Source organism: Momordica charantia, assembly GCF_013281855.1.
Source record: "Momordica charantia cultivar OHB3-1 chromosome 9 unlocalized genomic scaffold, Mcharantia_2.0 BLBB01000009.1, whole genome shotgun sequence".
In the NCBI taxonomy this organism is placed as follows: Eukaryota; Viridiplantae; Streptophyta; class Magnoliopsida; order Cucurbitales; family Cucurbitaceae; genus Momordica; species Momordica charantia.
Genome location: NW_028275167.1, coordinates 26178923 through 26206919, shown reverse-complemented (window position 1 = coordinate 26206919; position 27997 = coordinate 26178923). Strand labels below are relative to the sequence as shown.

Sequence of the window (27997 nt, the reverse complement as noted above, 5' to 3'; positions counted from 1 at the left end):
TACAGATTTATTTTTTTAATTTTATTTTAAATCCAGAGAGATGTTGAAGTTTTTGTTAGGAAGATGCTAAAAAATGAAAAAGGTGAGAATTGAAATTTTTGTTAGGGGAGAGAAGTTAATAATAAAATAAAAACGGTGAGAATCAATTAGGGTAAAAAAATAATTCCAAACTATAATTTAGTCAATGACCAGAATAAACAGTTTGGGAAAAATATCCCAACTTCTCCCATGAAAAAGGCAAAAAAAAAAAAAAAAATTACAATTTTTCTGAAATGTGCTAAGGTTTAAAAGAAAGAGGAAATTTTGTTAAGAAAAAAAAAGGGTTTAATTTATGTTTTAATTGACATAGTTTTAAACTTTTCTTTATCTGAGTTATATTACTTTCAAAATGTTGATTATGATTAATTAATTCTAAAAGACAGACTATTTTTTTTGGTTACTTTATCCAAAATTTACACAAAAATTATATACTGCTCCTTCCCAAGGATATAATTGTCATCTCTTATATGTTCATGATCCTTCCTTTCCTAACCAATGTGGAATTTGTTTGCAACATAATTCATTAAAAATGTTTTATTCTTTCTTAGTAAGAGGTTCAAATATGTATCTCATTACTTATACTAAAAACAATAAAAAAATACAGAGTTAAATGGCAATAAATGTGTTGTTTACTGGATTGATAAAATCATATATTTTTTAAATATTTTAAAGATATTAGGACGATTAAATTTACAAAATAGATAAAATCAGAAACTACGGAACCAAATTGAACATTTGCCGTTTAGCTAGTTAAAGCATGTTTTAGTCGAATTCTGATTGCTAGAAGGATTATGGAGAGATGAATTGAGATGAGACTTAAAACTAAGGTGAACACTCCGAAACTTAAGTTAGTCTTAAGTCGATCTATTTGGCGTAAATTTGCAATTAGATTCCTACGTACATGAAGGTAGAATAAGTTCTAGTATTTACAGGTGTCGTGTAGTTGAGACAGTTGATCGGTCGCAAAGCACGTTTTGTAACGTGCGGCGCAAAATTGAGAGTAATGAATGGGCAATCGAAGGACAATTTTCATTAGTTCGACTGTTCACAATCTTTGATTTGCCAATAATTCATCTTTTAGACTCTTAAGATCGAGTTAATAATTGAAATTTGTATTCCAAAATCTTTTATGCTCTGTTTAGTACCTCGGATTTTGAAGGAATTCAAAATCATGACAGATTTCAAATGAATTCCACATATGATTTTGAATAAAGATTTCAAATCATATTTTTAAGTAAAAAATTTTCCAGATCAAAATGGTGGATCTTGCCGGATTTGATAGACTTTCAAAGTAAATTACATATTTAACCTCGTCATATTTTAATTTTTAATTAATAGATTTAGAATAAAAGCCTAAATCAATAAAATTTCTATTTTTTTTCATTTTCAGTGAATATCCAAACAAAGAAATCTAATTTAATTCGTTTCAAATCATTTCAAACGAGGGAAAGAATTTAAAATCATTTTTCGGAGTTAAAACCACGAAATTTAAAATCATTTCATCTACCAAATAGAGGATTATGGTAAGATTACCCGTGACAGATCTCCGAGACACCTCGTGGGTTTGAATCTTCATTTGTTGTCCTAACAAAAAAAGAAAAAGAGGGAGGAAAAAAATGCACGCTCGGCGAGAGTCCGCTAAAATCCGTCACCTCTGCCATAGACTTGCTTCCTCCTTCGGCAGCTCACCGGAGGCACAGGCATCGCCGTCGGACTGCGACGGCGCTGACCCACGCGCCACCGTTTCAAAGCTTCGGCCGCCGCTTGCCACATCTCAAAAGTTCAGAAACACACCCGTCGCCACGACAGAGCGAGAGCCTTCAATTCTGCCGTCGTTTTCCTTCGATCTCATCATCATCGTCTCTCCCCAACCACCAAGGGTCCCACCCCATCTCGCGGAGTCTTCCTGTTTCTGAAACCCTATACGTACGAGCCGCCACCTGGCCCTCTAATTCCGCGCCGTTTCAGATGCTGCCACCGCGAGGATCCGTTCTCCTTATCGGCGCAATCGTAGAACACGATAGCCATACCGCACAGTCGCTTCACGAAGAGACGAAATTGATAATGACTGTAAACTTTTCGAATGTCTTGAATGCATTCGTCAATGGATGTTTCAGACGGAATTTCTATCTAATTAGAGATTTCCCTAACGCTAATCCATGCGGTTTGAGTGGAGCAATGGTGAGAAAACTGATTATATAGCCATGTCATGAATTGCATATTTGAATTGGAAATGGTTACTGGTTCTGTGATTTCTTACCATGAAATTTCTCATGAGCAATCTGTGTTGCTTCTCTCATTTACTTCTTATTTCTTTTTTAATGGCTTCATTTTGATTCTTGATTCTTACCTTGTTGAATCTACACTGCCATTATCCATTTCATTGTTATTGATTAGTACCTTGGTATAAATTAGAATACTCATTTCATCACTCTCTCTCTATACTTCTATGGCCTTCACTTCAAGAGCATATAATCATAATTTTGGGAATGCTTTCTTTCTCTCTCTACTTCTATGGCCTTCACTTCAAGAGCATATAATCATAATTTTGGGAATGCTTTCTCTCTCTCTCTCTCTTAATGTATTTGTCTTGATGGGACATTGGTTATTCAGTTTCCAACTACCCCAACTAGCCATATAAACAGAATTTCATATCATGTTTCCTAATGAAATAACAAGCATGCCCTTTATAATATAATAATTAAACTGAAATTTATTACTTGTGTGTTATGAGTTGAAAAGTGAAAACCAACGGTGTAATTTTCTAAGAAGAGCATACTATTGGCTAAGTATTATGTTTTATTGTTACAATAGAATAGGTGTATGTACCTTGTTTGAACTGTATGAAGTGGGTTGGTTGGCTTCTATTGTCTAGAGTAGAGATTTTCTTTATTGGCCCATCAAAATTAATGGCACTTTTGATCTACCAAACTGTGTTTACAGGCTGGAATTCTCATTTCTTTACGAGCAAAGTAAATTACATGGCTGTCTTAGTTGGTAGAGAACTAGAATATATGCACACTACAGAGAATGAGTGGAGCCAACTGAAACTAGATCTTCTCACTCTGTCTCTAGCCATGGAGGTTTTCATGGCAATATGTTTACTTTCTGTTTTCTATGCTTTCTTCTGCATTTGGAAGCTGATTCTGCGAAGGAGAGATCAGTGCTGCTATCTGTTGGGGTATGAGTGCTATAAAGCTACTGAAGACAGGAAGTTGAGGATGGAGTCCTGTGTAAATATCATCTTGAGGAACAAGAATCTGGGACTTGAAGAATACCGATACCTGCTCAGAAGCATGGTCAACTCGGGATTAGGCAGCGAAACCTATGGCCCAAGAAATGTAATTGCAGGCAGAGAAGAATGCCCTTCTCTGTCAGATGCTATTTCTGAGATGGATGACGTGTTTTCAAGCACACTCGACGAACTGTTTGCCAAGACGGGAGTTTCCCCATCTGACATAGACATACTCATTGTGAATGTGTCTTTGTTCTCCCCAGTACCCTCGTTGACTGCTTGGGTAATAAACCGTTACAAGATGAAGGAAGACATCAAAGCATTCAATCTCTCTGGGATGGGTTGCAGTGCAAGTATTGTTGCTATTGATCTTGTGAAACACTTGTTCAAGACAAACAGGAATGCTTATGCTGTTGTTGTAAGTACAGAATCTATAGGACCAAACTGGTATAGCGGGAAGGAACAGCCGATGATGCTCACGAACTGTTTGTACCGTTCAGGGGGCTGTTCGATGCTCCTGACAAACAATGCAGCTTTGAAGCATTCTGCTCTGCTGAAACTGAAATGCATTCTTCGAACGCATCTAGGATCAAGTAACGAAGCATATGGATGTTCCATACAAGTGGAAGATGACCATGGCCATCGAGGTTTTCGTCTCACCAAACACATAAAAGCTGTTGCAACTCAAGCTCTCACCATCAACCTCCAAAGGCTACTGCCTAGAATCTTACCACTGAGGGAACTACTTCGCTATACCATCCTAACTCATCCGCTCTGCAAAGTCATCAACCCCAACATCGAGGCAAAAAAAGTGCGCTTGAATCTCAAGAGTGGAGTTGACCACTTCGGGATACCGCCGACTGAAAGGGCAGTCATCGATGGGCTCGGTAGGAGCTTGGGTCTGAGTGATTATGACCTAGAGCCTGCTAGAATGGCACTCCATAGATTTGGAAACACATCCACTGGTGGCCTCTGGTATGTTTTGGGCTATATGGAAGCCAAAAAAAGGCTCAAAAAGGGTAACAAGATTATGATGATAAGCTTTGGAGCAGGCTACGAATGCAACAGCTGTGTGTGGGAGGTTATGAGCAACTTGAAAGATGAAAATGTCTGGAAAGACTGCATCCAGAGCTACCCTGCAAAAACCACTGTGAATCCGCTTGCAGAGAAGTGTGGTTGGATCAATGACGAGCGTCTATCATTTGTCAAGTTCGACGACATAAAACGAAATCTACAGCAACAAATTCTTTGAAGAAGAAAAGGTCTGTTTTCCTCTGCACTTCATCTTTCTCCGTTTCTACAAATTTAGTGAGCTGAAGTTTCTGGTTTTAGAGGTTTTATGACTACTATATGTTTTGCTTGTAAAAGATTGGTTGTTTTTGTTGCTGCTTTATTTACTTGAGCGATGAAAAATGCTAGAAATGGCAATCACAAGGTGTTTTCCTGCAGCTTCCAACTTTTCTAACTTCAAAATTTTCTACTGAATTAATGAATTAAGCTTAGTGAACGGTGATCTTCTCCTATCATATTTGGTAAGTCATGTCATTTTGAGAAATCACAAAATACATTATGTTAATAATATGTGCACTTTAAGACTTAATAATCTACTAGCAAAGACTAAATAGTTGTTGAATGTTATATTTGTGAAGAAGTATATATATATATATATATATATATATATTTGTAATTATGGTGTTGAATTATGGTGTTATAATTTCTCCTACTATGAGAATGTGCTGTGAGAGTGCATTAAAGTTTGTAGCTGGTGAAATCAGTATTTTATGGCATAAAATTTGTACATAGTTATTGAGAAAAACACTGTTGAGTGAAACATGTGGAGGGAGAGCCATTGCAGTTCATAGACAACTACTTTCTATCTCACAAATATTCATGGACATGAGACCTCAGATTTCTATCGGGGTTCAAGTCGAAACTGTGTCGAATCAAAACTGTTTGGTTAGTTCGTAGAAGAGAAGACGAGAAATCGAAAAATTGACTCACCTCACTGCATTTGGGAAATCGTCAAACCGAGCAGAATTTACTTATTTATTATTTTTTTTTTTGTAATATTTGCAGTTCAGTTTGGGTTCATTTATAAAATCGAATTTAACCGAGATGGGAATACTCCTAATTTCTATTTGGGTTCTACTAAAAAAGGGAATGAAGTGAAGAAGAGAGAGATTTGATGTAAAAATGAAAATACAAACTTTACAAATTTAGGTTTTGAGATTTTGTTTTTAGTTCATTAAAGCTAACAAAACCTGTGGTCAATGAACAATAATAGATGTAATGAATATAAATCTAATGTCGACAATAATCTTATTTTATATTATCCTCTTTGTCTTATATTTTCAAAAGTTTTTTAAAATAATAATATGCGTCTTATCCACCAGATTAAATCGGAGCCATTCAATTTTTCGTAATTTATTAATTAAAATATCATTCTTTTTTTTTCAGTAAATAGAAAAGCATAAGCAAATTGAGAAATACATATTTGACATGAAATTGTGAAAACATTGGAAATTTGGAAATGATGAATAATTATGAGGCAAATAGAAAACACAATGTAGAGTCACTCTCATGTGATAAATACATGGTTGGAGCTTCTTCTTTAACACTTTCACCAACTTTCCATCCCAAAGCATTTATATATTGGTCCTCTTTCTCTTTCTTTTTTGTTGCACACCAATAAATTCCCATTAATAAAACCACCAAAAATCTCTTTGAAAATTAATTATAAAGAAAAGGTTTACGGTCCGTTGGTCGGTGAACTTTTAGATTTATTTTACTTTAGTCTCTGAACTTTTAAAAAATAATTATTTTTGTCTCACCATATAATTGTCTCAATCCTAATTTAGCGTCTTAATGCTCATTGATTTACTTAATTATCATACATGAACATGAAGTTAGGATATTCATTTGTTAAAACAAAATAATTGCTAATCTGAAGATAGTTCAACAGATTAGAACATACATTTTCGACTAAAATGTTGGAGGTTTGAATTTCTTCCCCTATATATATGTTTGTGTGCATGCTTGTGTATGCACGTAGATAAATGCCAAAATAATAAATGTCACTAAAATAGACATTTTGAAAATACTAAAAAATTTAAGAATTAAATTACACGATGCGATCTTATAATTTTCTAATCCACATTGCTTCTCAATCACGTTCGTTTTCGACATGTTAGTCATGTTTGGTAACACTTTTATTTATTTTTATTTTTAGTTCAAGAATTGCAGGTGGCGATCAAACCATCGACCTTTGCAATGGTGTTAATTAAGGTATCTTCTCTACTCTACTTCGAGTTAGATTGTTTTTTTATTTATTATTAATATAAACATATATTTATTAAAGTAAATCATTTCGGTTTATTGTTATTTCTTTTACTTATACATTTATTATTTTTTGTTTTCTAAAATTTATATATGTATATAAAAAATTCACTTAAAGCTCAATATTATTGTTTTGAAAAATAAATATTTGGAAATTTTACACTATTTATTTGACTTTTTTGGGTACAACATATATCCATAAATAAGATAAATCGATAAGATAGTGATTAACATCAACATTTTGAACAATTAGAGAAACCACAACTATTTAGATTAGAAAGGCTCAAAATTATTTACAATTTTTTTAAATAGAAAAATGTAATACATTAGTAAAATTATATAACTATTTATCATTTTAACTTTATCTTTAGCAACGTTTTTTTGGTGGTCGATAGGTGTCTTAACTAATTGAGTTATACTTAGGTTAACATTATTTTACTATTTCAAAAACTATTTTTATGAATTGATAAAAGAGAATTAACTCACTCAATTAATAAGTCAACCGAATTTCCTTGGGTCGAAGACGAAAATAGGCCGTAGTAATTATTCATTCATTTAAAATTGGGCAAGTGAGGAAAAGAAAGTGTTGCACCAACAAAGAAAATGAACACTTATTGTAGACACTAAAAGGCAAAAGTTTAGAAATAAGTGAGTTCTAAAAGATAATAATGTGGCCCAAACTTAATTTAGAATTTTTTTTTCTTTTTTTTTTTTTTGTGTCTTTGTTGTGACCAACTCACTCTCATCTAAAGATTTAATTGTGGCCACACCATAATATATATATATATAAATCAAATGTATGGTGCTACTAGTACGATGGCATCTTCATCTATGGGGAGTGAGTAAGAGTCATGAAACTGTAATATTTATGACATTCTCATTATTGCATTTGTCAAAACTAAAAAGAAAGTATGTACTCAATTTATTTCATGTCACGTGCTAAAAATGCAACAGGTTAATCTAAACATAAGTCAATAGGTAAGGCAACGAGTTAAGGTATTTATGTTCTACTAGAAAGCTTGATCATTTGTTGCTATACTAAAAAATAACAGTAACATACTTGATGGTAAAGTTAATAATTAAAAGGGGAAAATATACTTTTTGATCTTTGAGGTAAGTGTCTATTTGGTCTCTGAAATTTCAAAACGAAGGTTTGATGTAGGTGTCTATTTAGTCCTCAATGTTTCAAAATAGACATTTTTTGTCCTTAGAGTTTGAAAAATAATTGTAAATGGTCCTTTGACCGTTAGTTGACCAAAAGTGTTCGCTTTGAAACTTCAGGGACCAAATACATACCTACCTCAAACCTTAGGTACCAAAAATGTATTTTTCCTAATTAAAAATAATTTTAATCCTCTTTGGGTTTTAGGTTTACAGTTTATGGGGTGGTTGGATGAAGATTTCTTTCTAAAAAAAATTAAGAACAAAATACACTATACATATATTTAATCTCGAAAGAGACACTTTGGTCCTTAAACTTAAGTTTAGCAAACTAACAAACCACACAATCGTCAATCAAATATTAAAAACATTTTTCAAAATCTCATGGACTGAAAAAATTTACGATTATAAAAAAAAATGTGTTTAGGAGTAATAATAAGATTGATTTAAAAAAAAAAATAATTTAAGTATAATTAATTTTTCAAAATAACCCTCGAATGATATTTAAAAAATCAAATGATATTTAAAAAATTAATTTAAGGTGGTTTTAAGCTTTCTTGAAATAAATTTTTTAATTTACCGAACATAATTAATAAAAAAAAGAGGGGTTATGACGCTAACAAAAATGATTTTGACATACCCAAATCACACTCAAACACACCATAAAAATCTCCTTCGAAACTCGAGGCAGGGATCAAAGCAGTAATTTGTTCAAAATTTAATAACAAAAAGCTATTCATCCTCTTTAATAGACTTCCTGAAGTAAAATTGGATTTCATTTCACATTTCACTCCTTCAACTGAAACAAAAACTAAACCATCAACTAACCAAACTCAGCATCTTTCTTCTTCATCCTTCCTTTCTCCTTTCTTCTTTCAAGAACCACAACACCATGGCCAAATAAACTCCCCTAGATATGCAAAACATTATTCAATTCTTCGACACAAACCGCATCCGCACCGGATGAACTCACCTCTGCTTCCACCCTTACCCACCCATGCCTGGATGAACTCATCCCAAATCTGCCTCACCACCATTCAGGTTGGAGAAAGGACAAAAATAAGCTAATTTTGCTCGGTAGATTCTAGTTTTTATGTTTCAAGTGCAAAGAGGAAATGAAACCTTGATTTAGTTCTAGACTTTTCGAATCTATCAAAGAGAAGAACATTCTGACACAAATGAACACAGAGAGAGCGAGGCAGCAAGGGGTGATCTAAAATCAGACCACATTCATATTGGCAAAAGATTTCGTTGCTTAAAGAGTCATTAACCAAAACCATTTCATTATAACTCAGGACACTAAAGTATTACATGAAAAAGAAAGCACTTGAAAGTTCATAGATCTAAGAATAAGATTCAAAATGGGTACTCAAGTCCAAATAACGTTATAGATATAAATCAAAAGCCAACATGAGTAAAAGATGCATGATACCAACGATGATCGATCAATTCACCCTATGCCTACACCTTAATGGCATACTTCCTCAATGGGTAGTACATCTCTTTCTTCTTCTGTCGCTCGGTCTTTAGAGATGCCTGTAAAACACAATACAATAACATGGAATTAGAAAGATGAAGAAAGACAGTCAACACTTTACTTACTCATTATTTTAAGGCTGGATAGCAATAGCTTTAACATGACATACAAGACAAGAAAATTAGTATTCTAAACATCAAATGTTCAATGCCCAAAAAGTTGAGTGATAAAGAACCTCGAAATTGTATACATTCAGCATTCTACATAAAGCATAAAACTGAGGGTTGTCTCAATAATAAAAACGAAGACGTTGAAAATAGTTACAGGCTCTGAATACTTGAGCATTATTCAGGTTAATAAAGGATCCTTCCGGCACCATTGTGTTCAATATCTCTGAGAAACAAACTCTTTTTAAAATTGCTAGACTAAGGGTGAATTCAGAATCATTCTAAAAAAGTTGTTTGATAAACTAATTCAATGTTTCATCTAGAAGTATATTTACTTGTTTTTAAAATTCCTGTAACTAGTACAGCAAAGTATCAAGAAGATTATAAAATGCTTTTAATTTTAATTGATTAATAAGCACTATTTAAAATTTAAACCAAACACTAGCAAAACCAATAAGCAATTAAAAGCGATGTCAAACACAGAGTAAGAAGCGCAGCGTAAATTTAATAATGGCCAAGGTGGTAAATCAATTTTCACATACCATACCAAACACGAAGCTCCATTGGAAAAACAACATTCAAAATAAAATCACACTACACAACATAATCCTCGACCATTAATCTAAGAAATCAAATTCAAACTTATACAGCATACTGCACCATTCATTCGACGAGGAACCAAATATTTAGCAGAAATTTAAGCACAGAGATACGAAAATACTTCGAAGGAAGAAAGCGCTTACTTGGTGCTTGGTGAGTCTTCTACGAATGGCCCTGGTCTTCTTGGGGCGCAAATCAAGAGGCAAAAGCTTCTTCTTCTTGTAAGCTTCCCTAAGCGCGGCCTTCTGTTTCTGAGAAATCACTGTCAACACCTGAGCGATTGACAACCTCACCACCTTACTGCAGTCAAGAACACCCAAACAAACGCCAAGAAAAAAACATCACAAAAAAAAACCCCCCCAAAACACAAAAATCAAGAGAAAGATTGAATATCGCACATTTTGGAGAGCTTGTTGGGAGCACCACCGGTGACCTTAGCAACACGTAGAAGAGCAAGCTCCGCCTTAAGGTCCTTAAGCTGGCCCAAAAGATCTGCCTTCGACTTCTGTCTAAGCTCGTGAACCTTAATTCTCGCTGCTCTCAATCGAAAACATCCAGGAAAGCAAGAAACAAAAACGCAGAGAAAGGAGAAACAAATCAATCCCGATCGATAAATGTTCATCAGCAACAAAGAAATTCTTAAGAAAAAGCTTCCATATCCACTAATTCGTAAGATTACCCATTAGAATCTGGTGAGGAGAAGCCGGCTGCTCTGTTGGGGATTCGGCGGAGGTCTGCAACTTGCAAAACCCTAGGTTCAAGAAACTGAAGGAGAAGTTCGAATCGAACCTATTTAAGACGCCCGTAATTTCATTCCTTTCAATTGGGTGGGCTTTTTCTCGATGCCGATTGGGCCTGTACCGCTTGGCCCAGTATGAGAATGGGTTGGGCTTTCACTGTTTGGCCCACTGTTGTTTAGTTCGTATTAATAATTAATCTTAAGCTAAATATATATATTATTCACTCATATTAAGATTTTTTTTTATTATTTAGTATCTTTGTGTTTTATTATTTCACAACCATACGTTTTCATCATTGGATTTTAAATATAGTAGATGATAAACTTACCTATCAGGATACTCGGCGAGTTTGTATAAATTTAGATGATGAATTATACCATTACGTGAGGGAAAATTTTAATTTCTCATAAAAAATATTAGAATTAAGTAGAAATTTCCATCTTCTACCTTTTAGGTGACTTCATTTATGTTTCAAATTTATGTCTAACCTACTAAGTATCATGATTATTATAAAACGCATTTAACATCTATTAACGGAAATAACATAATTATAAAATATAAAATCGTAAACGATTAGATTAAAAAATTAAAATATAAAATCGTAAAAGATTTAGATTACAAATTTTTAAACAATGACTGAAACACTGAACCATAAAATAAAAGATTTCATAAATTTCCACAATTTATGTAGGGTATCAACTGTCTGGTATTTTTCTTTATTTTTCTTAGGGGTCTGAAAATTTTCTTAATATTGATGTTCTCTCCAATGTTTATGTAAATTAAAGTTTCGGTATTTTTCGTCCATTTCAACATTGCTTTAAATGTTACCCTCGGATGTTGGTGCAGTGGTGAGAGACTTGGGTGTTGATACGCAAGATCCAGGTTCGAACCCTCTTGTATTTAGTAGTAAAAAAAACATTGCTTTAAATGTTCTAAATGTTGTCACTTTTTTTAGAGTACGATGACCAAAATGAACATTCTAAAAGTATAATGATTAAAATAAACAAAATAAAGGTATATTGTCCCATATAAATATTTTCTAAGGTGCCATTGATCAATATGAGCCAAAGTCAAAATATAGAAACTAAAATAACAATATAATTGAAAATTTTTTATAGGTATAATTTGAACTTTTTTATAACTATATTCTCTTTGCCCATAATCTCAATGCAATATCAAAGTTTGATAATAATTTAAATAATTATTGATTCATCCTTTTTCAATTTATGCTATCTCGAGAATGCCACGTATGAAATGAATATTTTGATTCACTGATTTTACTAATCCTATGATACGAATTTGGTATTTACCTATCATAATAATTAGTGCTTTGATTCTTTTATATTACATAAAATAGTGATATTATATGCATTTAAAAATATAGGTTATATTTATAATTCATTTACGTATATTAACTGAGTTAATTAGGTATGTCAAACCGAACATAGCTCAAATGGTTAAGGCACCTATCTCTGACTAAGAAGTCATGAGTTACAGGAGAAAAGACATCTAAAACTCGTAGGCTCATTCTTCAACAGACACAGGATCAGAAGATGTTTTCAAATATAGCATGGATTTTAAATTTTTATAGTTTGTTTTATATTACATTTCAAGAGTTTAAATGGGATAATACTAATTTTTTAAAATTTCAAAAAATTTTCTTTACTTTATGCCATTTTAAAATTCTATTTAGAAATTTATTTTTTGAGAATATATTTAAGAATTTAAATCTTAGACTATAAATTTTTTTAATAATATCTTAACCAATGGATCTATGTTCTAGTCAATATTTTAACTCGATAAATTAGAAAAATAATAATGGTAACTTGCGTGTAATTTATAAATTTATATAATATAATTTAAACATAAGATTTGAGATAGAAAAAACATTAAGGTAAAAGGATTTAATATCTCCTTTAATTATTTGATCCAACTTACAATCTTTATATAATTAAAAGATTTGACTTTTTTAGGGTATTCTTCTTGTTCTTTTTAAATGTTATATTATCTCTTTTGATTATTTAATCAACAAATTGAATATTTCTTGAACTGAAAGTAATCCATAACTTCAAGTGTTAAAATCATTGTTAATAAATTAAATTAATAATCCTTTTCAATTGCCTAGCCACATGAAGCTTCCATTTTATTTATTTATGTTGTGGTGGTTTTCTTAAAGGCATCAAACTCACATAATGATCAAAGAGATCATGAACTCTAATAATGCCAATCATATTTTTCTTAAACAAAATGAGTTTTAAAACATTAAAATTTGTTTAGTTATAATCTAATATATTATTAATGTAAATTTAAGGTCAAATAAATTTTGTTTGCTTTTAAAGACAGATGGTAATTAATTATACAAGACCAATTATTAAGAGTATGTTTTCTACATATAATAATATATATAACCACCCCATTTTATAATGTATATATATTTATTTTTTCAACAATTATAGAATAGAATTGGGAGATTGAAATATTGACTTTTGAGATGGTAAAATGTGTCTTATCCACTAAACTATATTCTGATCGACAATATAAACAATTATTTAATCATCTTCATCAAAATTTGGAGCTATATTCCAATCCAAAACATAGTTCAACCAATATATTTTGCTAATTGATTGTTTGATGGGTGATTAAATCTCAACTTATTAATCACTTTAAGAGAGAAGTATATGAGATAAATATAGACAAATTTTGTATATATAATTGAAAATATCATTCAACGTTAACAACTAAAATATAATTGAGGTTTGAATCCACTCATGTTAGAAATGTGACCTAAAATCTCATATATTGACTAAGTTAAAGGATAATCGTCTCTATTGGTACAAGACTTTATAGGTGAAACCAAAAAGCAAAATCACGAAGATTTCTAGTGGATTAATAGCATACCATTCGTTGAATAAATTAAATGATTGAATTTATAGAAACCTAATTCTCAAGTTAAGTAACAATTTACCATATTAGAGATAATATAACTAAAAGGGTTAGTTTAATAATTGCGCATTGGTGAAGAAAAAGAGTGAATTATTTACATTTTCATAGCTAATGCAATAATGTATATAGGTAGATAAGAGAGAAGGTAAAATTATACACTAAAAAGGGAAAATTATTGGGCAATGGAAGAATATAGAATAGTCCCTCTCTTCCAAGCTGATCCATCATGAAAGGGACTTAGCCATATCTCATTCTAAAGAAAGAAACAAAAACCAAATTATTTTTATGCAAAACAAACAAAAACTCCCCATCTTAAGGGCCAACCTTCATAATATCTTCCAAAAAAAAAATGAATATAGGGTTTGAAGCATAACCTTACAATGACAAATGGACAACATTTGAGACAGAAGAAAGAATAACATTATTGTTAAGATATATGTTTGAAGATGTGTTTGGTTCATGAAGTTAGGTTGTGTACAATAAAGTTAACTCGAGACTATATTTGTTACCTAAGCTTAAATTTTATTAGAATGGATATTTACATATTTTTAAAAAATCATGTCCCATGACCAATTCTAAAGTTTTGGTTTAAGAAAAATCAAATTAGGATCCTGCTGCTATCATTTTAACATTATATATAGAAGAAGAATCAAACAGTAAGAATGATAAGGTATAGTACGTGTATGAAGAGAGGATTTAAATCTACAACAAGATTACCGATAGACAACGACAATGTCTTGTGGTCGAGTCCTTAGAGGTTGTGATTTGTCCATTCCATACGAGACTAAAAATTTCAAGTTAAGAAGTCGAGATTATTAGTGATAAAATTATCTATCCCAATCCAATCCTCTCCAACTCTTCGTAAAGATATACATAATTTTAAAGGAAAATAAGAAACTCTTACCTCAAATAGGTGAGTCAATTTTGTACTTTAAATTTTCAACTTCATCAATATTTTAATTCTTAATTTGATTACATGTTACAATTTGATCTCGATTTTTCAAAATGGAAAATTGGGCCGGGATTAAAAGAATAAGGTCGAATTTACTTACCCGCAATTGTAATGAGAATTAATCGAAATGAAGATCAAAAGCACTACCATAAGTTCTAGAATTACATTCTCTCCAAATACGAGATATAGAAGCAAGACTGCTTCCTAACTCTATATCTAGGTGACTGATCTTTGCTAATACATACGATATACATATCCACTCTAGCTCTATACACCATAGACAAATACGATGTGAGGAACCTATTGATACATCCTAAATGATTTTGTTAAACATATATTCAAATAGGTGGTCTCGAGTCTCAATCTCATCAAAAACAGAGTACACATATAAAATTAGATTATACAAACATCAAAGAACGGACACGATATTGGAGATCAACAGATGATCACAAATAACCAACCAACTAAAAATGAATATTCGTGGATACAACCAAACAAACCAAACCACATGATAGGACAAGAGTATCTATTAACGTCACATTTAGGCAATCAATCAATTTGACACCTAACAATCAATTTTCAATATTCTAGTTTTCAAGCATTAATTAAGCTTCTCTCCAAATTATTTCCTTTTCACTAATGGGCAAAGTATATGTTTGTTATTATTGTGTGTTTTTTTTTCTTTCTTTTAAGTATTAATTAAAAGATACAACACATATAAATTAAATTATACTTAAAAAGTTGTTTATAAAAAATAATTAAAATTAATCAATAATCATAAATGAACAATTAATTGAAACCCATGTGAAAATAACAACATACTATTTCTGTTTTCAGTTTTCAGTTTTATTTTCTGGAAACTATTTGTAAAAATCATTTTATAAAATATGTATTTATGTATTGAAAATTTATTTTTTTACAAATAGACTACAAGCTTTTAAGTTTTTAAATAATTTATGTTGGGTACTTTAGTCTTTTAATTAATATGCCTCAGGAAACTTGTATTTAATTAAATATTTGTTGCTAAAAGTGAAGAAAAAATAAAAATTATTCAATATTTTAAAGAAAATTATTAAATGCAATGTATTCTACTTTTAATCAATCAATTAATAATATACTCATCAAACTATTTCAATTTTATTTTTTAAAATGAATCTATAAATTTCACATACATTCATATAATAACAAACTAATTATATGAAATTGGATACATTAATATTAATTAAAAAAAAAAGAATCTCTAGTTTTCATATCCATATTGGATACAAAATTATCATGTCTTTTTTTCCCCCTTTTTTTTGGACAAAATGACCATAAAAATAATATGAAGAAGACTATATTATTTTTATTTATTTTTTGAGAAAATGAACAAGACTATTAATGACATAACTTTGAATGCAAATAGTATCATATCCATACAAATAAATAAAATAAAATAATTACGACATGATTTTTAATTTTTTTTTAAATTTAATATAATAATGAAGAATACGTAAGATCATCTGAAATGGTAAAATCAAATAACAACCTTTTTTGATATATAAAATCAAATAACGACTTTAGAAATTAGAACACGGCAACACGTTATTTTTATTTTTTTTTTCTTTCTGTCTTTTATTTTAAATTTCTTTGTGAAAACTAATGAATTTCTAAAATAGGATTTTGGAATCTTATCCAATTATGACATTTGAATTTGATTTGGTAGCATATCTGATGAACAATTTAGTAAAATAAAATATAAAAAGGAAAGATAATAACTTAATATGTAAGTCGGGCATCAAATTATTGACGAGATCAAGTTTAAATTTTAAATAATTAAGATTTTCAAATACATAGAAATTCAAATCGCTGAAATCTTTGTGACATATTTTATCGAAATTTTGTTTTTTTATATTTTTGTTGAAATTTTATGTTAACAATTAATAAGGAAACTTAATTTTCATGTAATAAAAACAGTATACGAAATCTAAAAATGCCATCAATCATAGTACCTAAGTTTTTGTTTCTCTCTTATTTTAATTTCTAGATTTTGAAACCATCATTTTTTTTCCAATCGAAGTTACATTAAATTTTTAATTGAGTCTCATCAACATCATTTTTCAGTCAGGGAAGAAAATGATATGACATCATTATTTATTATTATTATCTTTAAAAATAGAAATTATTATTTATTATCATCCTCATCTTACAATTATAAAGATATAGATCCTTCTTTTTCTTTCGAACTAGAGTATTAAATTTCCAATCAACGTGTCAACATTTCCATCGATATTTCTAATGTTCATTATATCACAAAAAAATCGACTATGTATTAGAAAACATCAACAAAATATCATTAATATATCCATAATATTAATAACAATAAGTTTAAATTTATTTAAGAAGGTAAAATGCTTATTTTTTAATTTAAATAAATTTTAGAATGTTTTATTTTGTAAAATTTTCAAAAAAAAAAATTGTCAAAGATTCACACATTTAAAACCTTGTTTTGAACTATTTTAATTTGAGATAAATTAGACAATAATTTTAGACATTGACAGTCAAATAAAAATTCAAAATGCAAATATTCTGGGCCCCACGTATTGTATTAAAGAAGAAATCAAATTTTAAAAATTGAAATAAAAAACAAACTAGATAAATTATGAAAAAGAAAAAGGAATTTTAGGGTTAAATTAGGATTGATCCTCAAGTAAAGTCTATAAATAGTTTTAGAAGTTCAAAAAATTCAAAATTAAACCTCTTCCCAAATCGAATTCTATCCTTATCCCATTCCTATTCCTATTCCCATTCCCATTCCTTTTCGCAATTATTATTCATAAAATAGAATCCTATTTATTTAATTACCCCACAAAATCCCATGCATTAATCTTCCTTCTCCCTCTTTTCCTAGTATATATAACCTCTCATTAAATCCCCTCCTCCATTCATCTGCTCAACTCTGTTTCTGGGTTTTTTTTTCTTTCTAAATTTTCCCACAAACCAATCAGAATCTGAAGAAATCCCCTCTCGTTTGTTTGCATCTCAGATCTTATTCTCATGGTGATTTTCTCTCTGTTATCGACAATTTCAGATATTGGGTTTTTCTTTTTCTGTCTTTAATTCTTATGATCTGTGTGTTTGCAGGCAATCGAGGAGGAGAATGTGAAATACGAAGAGGTAAGATTTTGTTGTTTGATCTAACATTATTTTCCCGAGAAAATGAAACGAAGGAGAAAATTTTTGCAGGAATTCGTGGAAAGCGCACGTGGGTTGAAGCTGTTCACGTGCAGTTGGATTCCGGTGAAGGAAGAACCTAAAGCTCTGATTTTTATCTGCCATGGCTACGCCATGGAATGTAGCATCACCATGAACAGTTTGTTAATTTTCTTCAATATTTCTCATTAATTAACTTTTTTTCTCTCTTTATTTTGGAGATTTAAAATGATTTTGTTTTTGTTGTTTGGGAATATAATAGGTACTGCAAGGAGACTGGCAAAGGAGGGCTATGGAATCTATGGAATGGATTATGAAGGGCATGGGAAGTCATCTGGCCTGCAAGGCTTTGTTTCAAGCTTTGATAATGTGGTGGAAGATTGCTCCACTTTTTTCACTTCCATAACTGGTCAGCAATTTCTCTCCTCTCTCTAAATTTCTAGTTATTTTATACCCATTTTGTAGAATCTCCAATCCAAGAAACCCCATTCCTCATCTGTTCTCTTGTTCCATTTCTGTGGATTTGAGAATTGTGATTTTCAAGCCCCTCGTCAGTTTGAAAATTTGCACAATACCCAACAGGTAAAAATGAGTATTAATGGACGGGAGAGTCATGGGATTTCGAACACATTACTTTCCATTATGATATTGTCTAGTTTATAATTCTAGTTTGATTGGCTTATTTTGTTGGTATAAAAAAGCAAGTTGATCTTCCATTATTGACTTTTTTTTTGGTTGGGAATTATATAATTGGTTGATTGAGCAGAAAAGAAGGAGAATGGAAAGAAGAAGAGGTATTTGTTGGGAGAGTCAATGGGAGGAGCAGTGGCTCTGTTGATACATAGAAAACAGCCTGATTATTGGGATGGTGCCATCTTGGTTGCACCTATGTGTAAGGTAATTCTGGGTCAGTTTTCCTTTTTTTTTTTTTATATTTCTTATTATGAATTTTTCTTTTTTTTTTTCAATAAAAAGATAGGAGAAAAAACAGAAGAATATATTTGGTAGTTTTGTCTATATTTTAGAAAAAATTAAAAATAAGGAAATAAGAAACAAAAGAAGTTGTATGTTTTCAAAACTTCTAAACATGTTACCAAATGTGTTTACCAAATAGTTGTTACCAAATGAAGCCTATTTTAGAAAAGAGATAAATGATTACCAAACAAGTTTCGATACGTGATTAATAAATGAATCATGTTTTGAAAACGAACCAAGAGAAATAAAAATGATTATCAAACGTATCTGATTTGAAAACCAAAAAGAGTCATGTTTTGAAAATGGTTTATCAATCCGGTATGTTTTTCCCTTTTCCTCTGTCTCAAACATAGATTTTAAAGCAATCCAACTTTTTAAAATTTTACATTTTAGCATTTATTGATGTGTGTATTTTGTATTTGTATTTTCCATTATGAATGGTAGGTTTAATTTTGTAATATATTTTTTTAATTCAACAAATATAGGGGTGGGATTTGAACTTCCCCTCCATTAAAAAAAAAATATATTGTTATTTTAAGTTAACTATAAGTTATATGTTGACAGAAAACTATAGAATTGATGACTTGTTAAACCTTGAAATAATTAAGCAAATGGAGCAATTAAATAATATATGATGTGATGTGCATGCGTGATGCGAGGGCCTGTTGAATTATTGCACTGAAATATATTTTTAAAAAAATAAAATTATAAATAAGCTTATTTTAATTGACCAACTCAAAATCTTTATATATTAAATTAGAAAAAAAGCAGTTTTAGATCCAACCCAGCGTAAACTTTTCCATGGGTTCGAATCTCGAAGAGCTGTGTTATTTTAAAGTTAATATTACTAAATTTAAGTTAAATTACCATTTAGTCCCTATAATTTGTAATTTTGTAATTTAGTCCTTATAATTTTAAAATTTTTCAATTTAAAAAATTGACTTTAATGAGAGTGAGAGTGTAAGGTAAGAGAGATTTAACCAGACTAATAGGGACCAAATTGAAAAATGAAAATTTAAAAGTTACGAGGACCAAGTTGAAAGTAAGCATAAACATTTAACATTAAATAGTATCTGATTTTGTGGGTGCTGACAGATTGCTAAAGACATGAGGCCAAATCCAATGATGATAAGTATGTTGACAAAGCTTAGCAAACTAATCCCTACTTGGAAACTTATTCCAACAGAAGACATTATTGATATTGCCTTCAAAGTCCCTGAGGTTAGAAAACAGGTATTATTCAATCCAAAATCCTCTTCCCTTTTCTTTTTCTTTTTAATTTTCCGGAATGGATGCCGTGTGGCTTAGATGTGGATTCCTATAACCAATGCTCGTTGCTTGAACTTGAATCGAAGACCTCATAGTATAGATGATATCACAAGATCCAAGGTCCTTGCTGTCGTTTTAGGGATAAAATTCATTTCATTTTTCATTTTGTTTAAATGGTTCTAAAAATGTTCCTTTGGGTAATAAATACTAAAAAAAACAATAAAAAAAATTAGATTTATCAAATCATTTGAGGCCTAAAAAAGTATATGTTTTAAAATTTATCTTCTTGGCCTAAAATTTGTAATGTAATTCTCTCATCAAAAGCAAGAATTGTGTTTCTATTTGAATATAATGCTGAATAATAATACCGTCTGAAAAGAATAAAATCAAAGGTGTCATCAAAATCAGGTCAAAATTCTAATTTTGTGCTAAAATTTTAAAGCTTTTTTCGTCTTTGTTTTGTTGACTTTTTGTATTTCATTTCACTTAAATTAAATGATTAAAAGGCAGATGTCCGTGACTATTTCTTAAAAAATTATACAAATAAAATCTTTTTAATAAATTTTAAATTATCAAATAAACATTTTACTCTTTTAAACAAGTTAAACGTTATTAATGTTAATATCATGTCTATATTAATGATATTTTATTGATATAAATATATCTTGTAAATTTTCTTTTTCTATATTATAAAAATATTGATTAACCTCTCACCTCGATGGCAATGAAAATTTAAAATCTGCATAAAGTTTTTTTTCTTTGTTGTTGACTTTTTGTATTACATTTTACTTAAACTCAACATAATCATATTTTAGAGAAAAAAAAACTAAGTTGATGGAACAAACATACAAAACAAGATACAAAATATTTTCAATTGAAAATAAAAAAGAGATTAAAATTTTTGTGATATGTTGTTGGCAGATTAGGGAAAATTCATACTGCTACAAAGGCCGGCCTCGGTTGAAAACTGGCTATGAACTCTTGCGGACAAGTTCAGAACTTGAACGTAATCTCAAAGAGGTAATATATATATATATATATATATATATATATATATATATATATTTGTTGTGTCTGCTGTTTCATTTGTTGTCTGGTTTTTCTTTTTTGCTATTGCTCATTGTGTTTGTGTCTGTTTTTAGGTTTGTCTACCGTTCCTCGTTCTCCACGGCGAAGACGACCGAGTCACGGATAAATTGGTTAGCAAACAACTCTACGACGAAGCGTCGAGCGACGACAAGACGTTGAAGATGTACCCGGGAATGTGGCACGGTTTGTTGTACGGTGAGACGCCGGAGAACATCGACATTGTTTTTGCAGACATCACCAGCTGGTTGGAGGAGAGGAGTGTTGCCAATGGTGATTCTAGGTCGGAACATGAGATTAAGAGGGAAAATGATGGTTTATTGGAAGCCAAACAACAGCAAGAAAGTTCAGATTAATTAAAAACATATATATATATTCTCTTGTTAATTAATTACATCCTTTTTCATTGCCTTTTTTAGTTATATTATGTTTTTTTCCTTTGGTTTATTGTAAAATAAAATTATGATATTATTTATTGTACTTGTAAATAGGGGTGTATACGGATTGGTTTGGAGGCATTTTAAAGACCCACCCCACACGAAAATTCATTTAATTATGCATATATAGAGAGGTCCAAGTAACATTAAAAATTTAAAATTATAATTTAACTTCAATAATTTAGTGGGTTTAGTTGATCAATACTAAATAAAAACATTCATTTGATAACTTTTTTAAAAAAATTAGTTAAAGTTTTACCCAACCAATTAGAATAATTGTTTACAAGTTAATTTTTATAAATTACATTATCAATTTTTCTCTCTGATCCATCAAATTTTTGGATTTTAAATTCTTGGAATATTGAATCATCTATGGTCATGAATTAGATATTATAAAAAAAATTGACAAAATGTAAAAAACATTAACAAAATATCACTAAAATAGACATAATATTAAATTGATATTACGTTAATATTTGGATTTTAAATTCTTGGAATATTGAATCATCTATGGTCATGAATTAGATATTATAAAAAAAATTGACAAAATGTAAAAAACATTAACAAAATATCACTAAAATAGACATAATATTAAATTGATATTACGTTAATATATGTACACGTAAATTTCTACTACATAAAATAAAAAATTAATCAGCAAAACAATAAACTTGAAAGATGGTCTATAGTATCTCTCACTGACCGCCATCGTCAACTATAGTGACCAACCTCGGTAGAAAGAAATAATAAGAAAAAATCTCCAGTATAAAACCCCAATTATCCCATTCCCATTTGATTTTGGGATAGACGACTAACACTAATCTAACATGTGAAGTCATCGTCATCTGCCAATTGGCTCGAACACCAAACCACTAGTACCCCATTCTCCAATAAAGACCTAAAATCCTTAATAATGAACTAAAATCTCCCACACAATTAGTTACAAATGAACTCAACACTTAAATATTATTCTTTATTAAAAAAAAAAAAAAGAGGTTCTCCATCATGAAGCAAGTTAAGCACTACTCATGCTCATGGAATACTCAAATTTCAAAGGATTTCACATTTTCAGGCAGAACCCTAGAGAAAGGAAGGGCAAGTGTAACATCAACTCAACAACATCAATTACAATTAAAGCTAAATTTATAAACAACTACATTCTAAGGCATTACATTCTACATTTTGCAAGAACCCCACTTGCTTGATCTTAATCAAAGTGTCTGTTTTCTGTTGAAATGAAAAAAAAAATAACCAAAAAAACGCCCACTTCCTTGATTAAGTACACTGAAGAACATATCTCAAATACCAGTATCCGTTCCACTCTGTCAAACCTCCAATTTCTCAAATCAAGACGGTCATTTCCATCATCTGCCCCTCAAAGAGTGGCAAGTACAAGGGTAGTTTAGTCACTTCACTAATGTCAGCTTCAAAGCCATTAAAACCCCATCTAAAGCTAGCTGCTGCAACTCTGATCTGCAGAGTAGACAACAAGAGCAACCGTTGAATTAACACAAATTTCCACCACTGAAACATGAGGGAATTAGTTTTCAAAACGCCAAGGAAAAACTCATCACCTTTGGCAATTAGTCCCTCAAATAATCTTATTTCGTACTTCTTCAAGTTTCTTCAGTATCTCACCGGGAGTTCGATCCAATTCGTCTGCAATCTTTCTCTGCATATCTAGGGGAAGGGTCGGGAACTGCTCACACAGATCCCCATCAATCACATCCTGGAAAGATCCATCAAGATTTGGAAGAAAATTAGTTAAGTTCTCAAATGAACAATATTGACTTTTGAATGGCACGTATGATTAGACATTAATGTAAGGAAAATAAGCAGCAGTTGAGTGATGGCACTGCAGCCCAAGATTAAGTGACTGCAGAAATTTCGGTTTCAACATATATAACATGTAAGGGAAAAGAGGACATTAAATTTCATTAAGAGCAGAAGAACAGTCGAATCATTCAGGAATCCATCAAAGGCACATCTCAAAAGATCGATAAACACGAAATAAAACAAACAATAATGAGGAGCAGCAACGAATTTACCTTAACAGGAAAATAAGCTGATCTATAACCCATATGATCTCTTCCACACAAAGGTGGATGTTCCTGTCTCATGTGCATCTCCAAGTGAGAAAAGAAATCAACATCATCACGGGAGGTGAAAGCATGCAATGCTCCCAAGCTTCCCATCACTGTACCGTACAAAATGCATTCTCCACCTCCTGGAATCAAGGATGCCTTTTGCAATGATGTGACCACATCACCGATATGAAACTGTATGATCTCCTCAACTTTGTTAGGAGCCCCATTAAGCTTCCCCTGCTCCCATTTTATCTTTCCACCTGTTGGATCTTCTTCAATCTCATCTGAGACATCTTGTGGTAGCCGCACAAAATAGATATTTCCAAACTTGTCAGCACCTGCCATTGTGTCAAAATCTACATGATATGATGCTGTAAGCCATCTAGGAACAGAATCATCAGCAAATATGTATAGTTGATTCTCATCCCGTCTATACTTGCAATAATGGAATGACTGCAAAAGCAAATGAGAAAAAGACAGTGTTGAGTTAGCACAAACTTGACACAAAATAAACAAAATCTTAAATGCAGGTCATAAGCTTTCCTGAGTATTGCAGTTTTTCTTACAAGAAATACAATTTCAGCGATGAAACAAATCAATAATAGGTATGACAAAAAATAAAAAATTTCTCGATCAAATACTAAATCATTACCATTAAAGATAGTATTGGATAAGGTTTTACAGTTAACAATTTGTCTGACCAGAATGATGAAATTAATGTAGTCCACAACAGCACAGGACACATCATACATGGAACAAATCTGAGAAGGTTGATATGTTTTTGGTGGTGGTTTAAATGATCCAGTTTTTAAATGAAAATAAAATTTTTTTAACACCTTTGCTATACTGTATTGTGCCGGAAAAGGCTAATAAGGAAGGGATCTTATCACAGCAGTTAGAAAATTGAAGCAAATATTAATATAGTAATATGGTGGCATACCTCCTGAATGTCACCAACATAAATCCGATCACGATATGTCTGAATAGACACAATTGTATTCGGGAACAACTTATTTTCACATTTTCGAAGCAATCTTCTTTTACCCAAATCATACAGTCTGAGAACAGATCCTATTCCCGCAAGTAATCTCCCCTGGAACTGAGCTAAAGCGAGAGGAACACCTTCAACTTGTGTCTTGTGCAAAAGCTCAAGGGATTTTCCGTCCTCTAGAAAACGATAAATATGAATATATCCAGCAATTAAACTCCTTTTGGGGAAAAACTGCAGCCCCTTAGCAGTACCAACAGCTAAAAGGGTTCCATATTCCTTGTCGTGGAAATTCACAGTGCAAACACTGAATGCAGCTTCATTGTCCTGAAGCTCCAGCAGACAAGTTGTAGTGGCTGACCTAGGGTCAAGAACTCGGATGCAAGAAACCCATTTTTCAGCCTCTGACTTCGGGTAACCGTAATGCTCATCAGATAAAGGATCATCCTTATCCTCATCATCTCCACCATTCTCCATTTGCTCCATTGCGCCATTTTCCCCAGCCCCTGCAGCCTCAAAGCACTCCTTTCTAGCGGCTTCTCGCTCTTCTGCTGTGAATGCTCCTTGATCACTCTCGATAACAACCAGTAGTTTTCTCCTAGGTTGAAGCACAAACTTCCTTGGAGTGTACCTAAGTGGAATAACTGTTTCATTTAATGTTTCTCCCAATCTCTCAATGGTAAAAACCCTCAAGAAATTTCCAGCTACAGCAACAACACCTTCCGCACACTGATCCGATGAAAATGAGCTTGCATATTCAAGAGTTTCATATGATAGTGGTGTCAATAGAAAATGCCCTTGATGAATATAACCAAGCCAAGGTCTACTTGAGAGGCAAAGAATTGCACGCCTCCCCCTCAAAATTACAGAAAATAGTTTGGGTGCTCTTAATCCTAAGAACCGGGATCGAGAATCAGAAAGTTGACCTGTCACCATATCCACTACTGTTCTGAACAAAACCCCAGAGTGCAATGCAGCATTTAGGAAAAGGCTAGCAGGATGATCTGCACCATCCTCCCCACCTACTGATGCCAGAACTTCAAGAAATAGGAGAGATTCTGGAGCTGAAGAAACACTCTGCACACTTAAAATCTGCATACAGTCATCAGGATCCAATGATAGAATTCGTATAGTGTTGTCATAAGAACCAACTGCTAGGAAACGGGAACGTTGTCTCCCTTCAGGTACTGGGGCAATGTCCAAGCAAGCCACATCTCCAGACATTTCATGCTTCTCCACCTCCATTAGCTGACCAGTCATGTCCACCTCGAAATAAATAAGTTCTCCCCCACTCAAGGCAATCACCACTTGAAGCCTATTAGAACCAACCTTAACAATGGTCCTTTTACCAGGAGTTCTCCACTCATTAATACGCCCATCTTCCCTAATATGCCTAATGCCATTTGGATGGACTTGCATAAGTGAATCATCACCTATCAAAGAAACAGAAAGGGAAGGTGTAGTGTCAAGAAACCCACTATCACTAACTTCTTCAACTGTCTCACCAATAGAAAGAACAAGCGTTGCATTGGCAAATGACACAACAATGTATGCGTCAAACTCATCATTGATGTTCTTTTTCACAGTCCAAACAGCACTAGGAACACCAGGAAGTTCTGACACAGCCATTTCACTGATGGCCAAACCAGGTCTCAATATTCGCAGAGATGATCGAGGACCACGCCCACAGAGAGTAAATATCTGTGGTGTTTCTTCCTCAAAAAGATTTATGACTTTCATGTCCATTATAGGCATTAAGCTCTCAACTTGATCAATCCTAACAAGGTTCTTAAGCCTCCTAGGCTGGAAAAAGACGGGCTGAAAACCTTCTTCAGTTTCCATCAGAGTAGCCGAGGAAGACTCAACGTCAGCATCTTCCCCTATAGCTTGGAACTGGTATAGTGAGTGATTTCCAAATTCTGAAGCAGCAAATAGAAATCCTGATTTCAATACACACATTGAAGATGTAACTGGAATTGTATCAAAATACTTGATCTTCAGTTCTTTGACGCTGTCATTGTTATGTTCCAAAGTAACCTTAAAAATATCTCCATATTCTGTCTGTAAAAGAAAGAAAAACATCGTCTTTTGCTTATGCATAGCTGCTGAAACTATAAGCACACCACGTTCAGCAGGTAAATCCACACGCCTAGGAATCACAGCTCTCACATCCGGATGCCCCTGATTCTTATAAATGACAAAGTTTTCAGCACAAACCAACACTCCACTGGGGCCATCCCCACCCCCCGGAACAGTAACAAGCATATTAGCACCATTATCAACAGGTTCCGACCACTTCCTAGAGACATGATTGAGACCAAGATCAAGTTCATAAAAGGTCAAATTCTTCTGGGCCTCGGTTGCCGCCAACCCAGTAGAATCCTGATCTGCCTCCGAGTAATCCAACTCAATTGCAGCAAATATAGGATTGTCAAATCCACAATCAACTCCACAAATTGAATAGACAATCGTATGTGATTTGTGAGCCTCAAGCGGCGACGAAATAGTTAGCCTCGCTGCCGTGTCCCTGTTCAACACGTAAACAAGCTTCTGCTTCTCACAAGCCCCAATCATAACAGCCCTTCCTTTGGGATCAATAGCCAAATACTGGCCCGGAACTATCCGGCGACAACCAGACTTCCCAAAAGTCTCCTGGTGTATCTTGTCAAACACATTTTTATCCTTATTATACTCGAGAATAACAATCCGACCCGAATCGGACCCAACAACGATATAATCTTTCTGAGACCCAGTAAGCCTGAATTGAGCTAAAGACCGAATCGCACCAAAGATTTCAACCGAAAGAAGAGTTTGGATCTTACCACTATCATCGGGACGAATAAGATCCAGGACCTTCCCTCTGGCCACGACTATCTCCTGCGTCTTCCCACCGGAGAAATTTCCATTTATAGCAGAGACAATCCCGGTAGCTCGTTGCAAAGTGAGGCTGTAAAGGTACATAGCTCGAACACAAGATAGCACAAACTGTGAGTGGCTGAACTCTACTTCCCCGGGAAAAATGTGGAGAGAAATGGAGGTTCTGAAAGGTTTCAGAAGAACTTCGTCACGAAGACGAAGGTGAAGAGATGGGGTTTTCCCGGACTTGTTGTAAACCCCTGAAAATGCGTCAAAGTTGCGATAATTCGAGTGCGGTATAAACCCTAGCTGGGATTAAAGCAGACGATGAGCGCGGCAAAGATGTTGCCCAATTGACGACTTCGTTCAAATCTAACGGCTGAGATTCTGAACAAACGATCCGAGCTTAAGAATGCGTGATGCACAGGATAACAGAGGGGCCCACGGGTTTAGCTGT

The 27997-nt window shown here is 32.5% G+C and overlaps 4 protein-coding genes across 4 annotated transcripts; 2 read left to right on the top strand and 2 right to left on the bottom strand.

Moving 5' to 3' along the window:
- The first annotated feature begins 1596 nt into the window (after positions 1-1596).
- Positions 1597-4781, top strand: LOC111010111 (3-ketoacyl-CoA synthase 19). Its single transcript, XM_022283435.2, has 2 exons — positions 1597-2220; positions 2983-4781. Exons 1-2 carry the CDS (start codon positions 2199-2201, stop codon positions 4524-4526), a joined length of 1566 nt encoding a protein of 521 aa, XP_022139127.1. The 5' UTR covers positions 1597-2198; the 3' UTR covers positions 4527-4781.
- A 4256-nt stretch (positions 4782-9037) lies between these two features.
- LOC111010277 (large ribosomal subunit protein uL29y) lies at positions 9038-10831 on the bottom strand. Its single transcript, XM_022283645.2, has 4 exons — positions 10695-10831; positions 10414-10549; positions 10159-10315; positions 9038-9307 (listed from the first exon to the last, which is right to left on the bottom strand). The coding sequence occupies exons 1-4, from the start codon at positions 10696-10698 to the stop codon at positions 9233-9235; spliced, it is 372 nt and encodes a 123-aa protein (XP_022139337.1). The 5' UTR covers positions 10699-10831; the 3' UTR covers positions 9038-9232.
- A 6561-nt stretch (positions 10832-17392) lies between these two features.
- LOC111010007 (caffeoylshikimate esterase) lies at positions 17393-21734 on the top strand. The gene is made up of 8 exons (XM_022283265.2): positions 17393-17689; positions 17774-17806; positions 17876-18002; positions 18105-18251; positions 18609-18739; positions 19913-20050; positions 21008-21106; positions 21229-21734. Exons 1-8 carry the CDS (start codon positions 17687-17689, stop codon positions 21526-21528), a joined length of 978 nt encoding a protein of 325 aa, XP_022138957.1. The 5' UTR covers positions 17393-17686; the 3' UTR covers positions 21529-21734.
- Positions 21735-22649: 915 nt separating this feature from the next.
- SAP130B (Cleavage and polyadenylation specificity factor (CPSF) A subunit protein) lies at positions 22650-27856 on the bottom strand. Its single transcript, XM_022283307.2, has 4 exons — positions 24637-27856; positions 23658-24149; positions 23184-23338; positions 22650-23082 (listed from the first exon to the last, which is right to left on the bottom strand). The coding sequence occupies exons 1-3, from the start codon at positions 27643-27645 to the stop codon at positions 23201-23203; spliced, it is 3639 nt and encodes a 1212-aa protein (XP_022138999.1). The 5' UTR covers positions 27646-27856; the 3' UTR covers positions 22650-23082; positions 23184-23200.
- Between the last annotated feature and the right edge of the window lie 141 nt (positions 27857-27997).

Bases quoted from the DNA above. Each gene is read 5' to 3' on its own strand.
- LOC111010277 (XM_022283645.2), bottom strand. The intron at 10,316-10,413 runs GTGCGATATTCA...TCTTGACTGCAG, and splicing joins CCCAACAAGCTCTCCAAAAT to TAAGGTGGTGAGGTTGTCAA. The intron at 9,308-10,158 runs GTAAGCGCTTTC...TGTGTTTTACAG, and splicing joins GAAGACTCACCAAGCACCAA to GCATCTCTAAAGACCGAGCG.
- SAP130B (XM_022283307.2), bottom strand. From the start codon at position 27,645: ATGTACCTTTACAGCCTCACTTTGCAACGAGCTACCGGGATTGTCTCT. The intron at 24,150-24,636 runs GTATGCCACCAT...TTGCTTTTGCAG, and splicing joins ATGTTGGTGACATTCAGGAG to TCATTCCATTATTGCAAGTA. The intron at 23,339-23,657 runs GTAAATTCGTTG...GGATCTTTCCAG, and splicing joins CAGCTTATTTTCCTGTTAAG to GATGTGATTGATGGGGATCT.
- LOC111010007 (XM_022283265.2), top strand. The intron at 20,051-21,007 runs GTATTATTCAAT...TGTTGTTGGCAG, and splicing joins TCCCTGAGGTTAGAAAACAG to ATTAGGGAAAATTCATACTG. The intron at 21,107-21,228 runs GTAATATATATA...GTCTGTTTTTAG, and splicing joins TTGAACGTAATCTCAAAGAG to GTTTGTCTACCGTTCCTCGT.
- LOC111010111 (XM_022283435.2), top strand. From the start codon at position 2,199: ATGCGGTTTGAGTGGAGCAATG. The intron at 2,221-2,982 runs GTGAGAAAACTG...CTGTGTTTACAG, and splicing joins GCGGTTTGAGTGGAGCAATG to GCTGGAATTCTCATTTCTTT.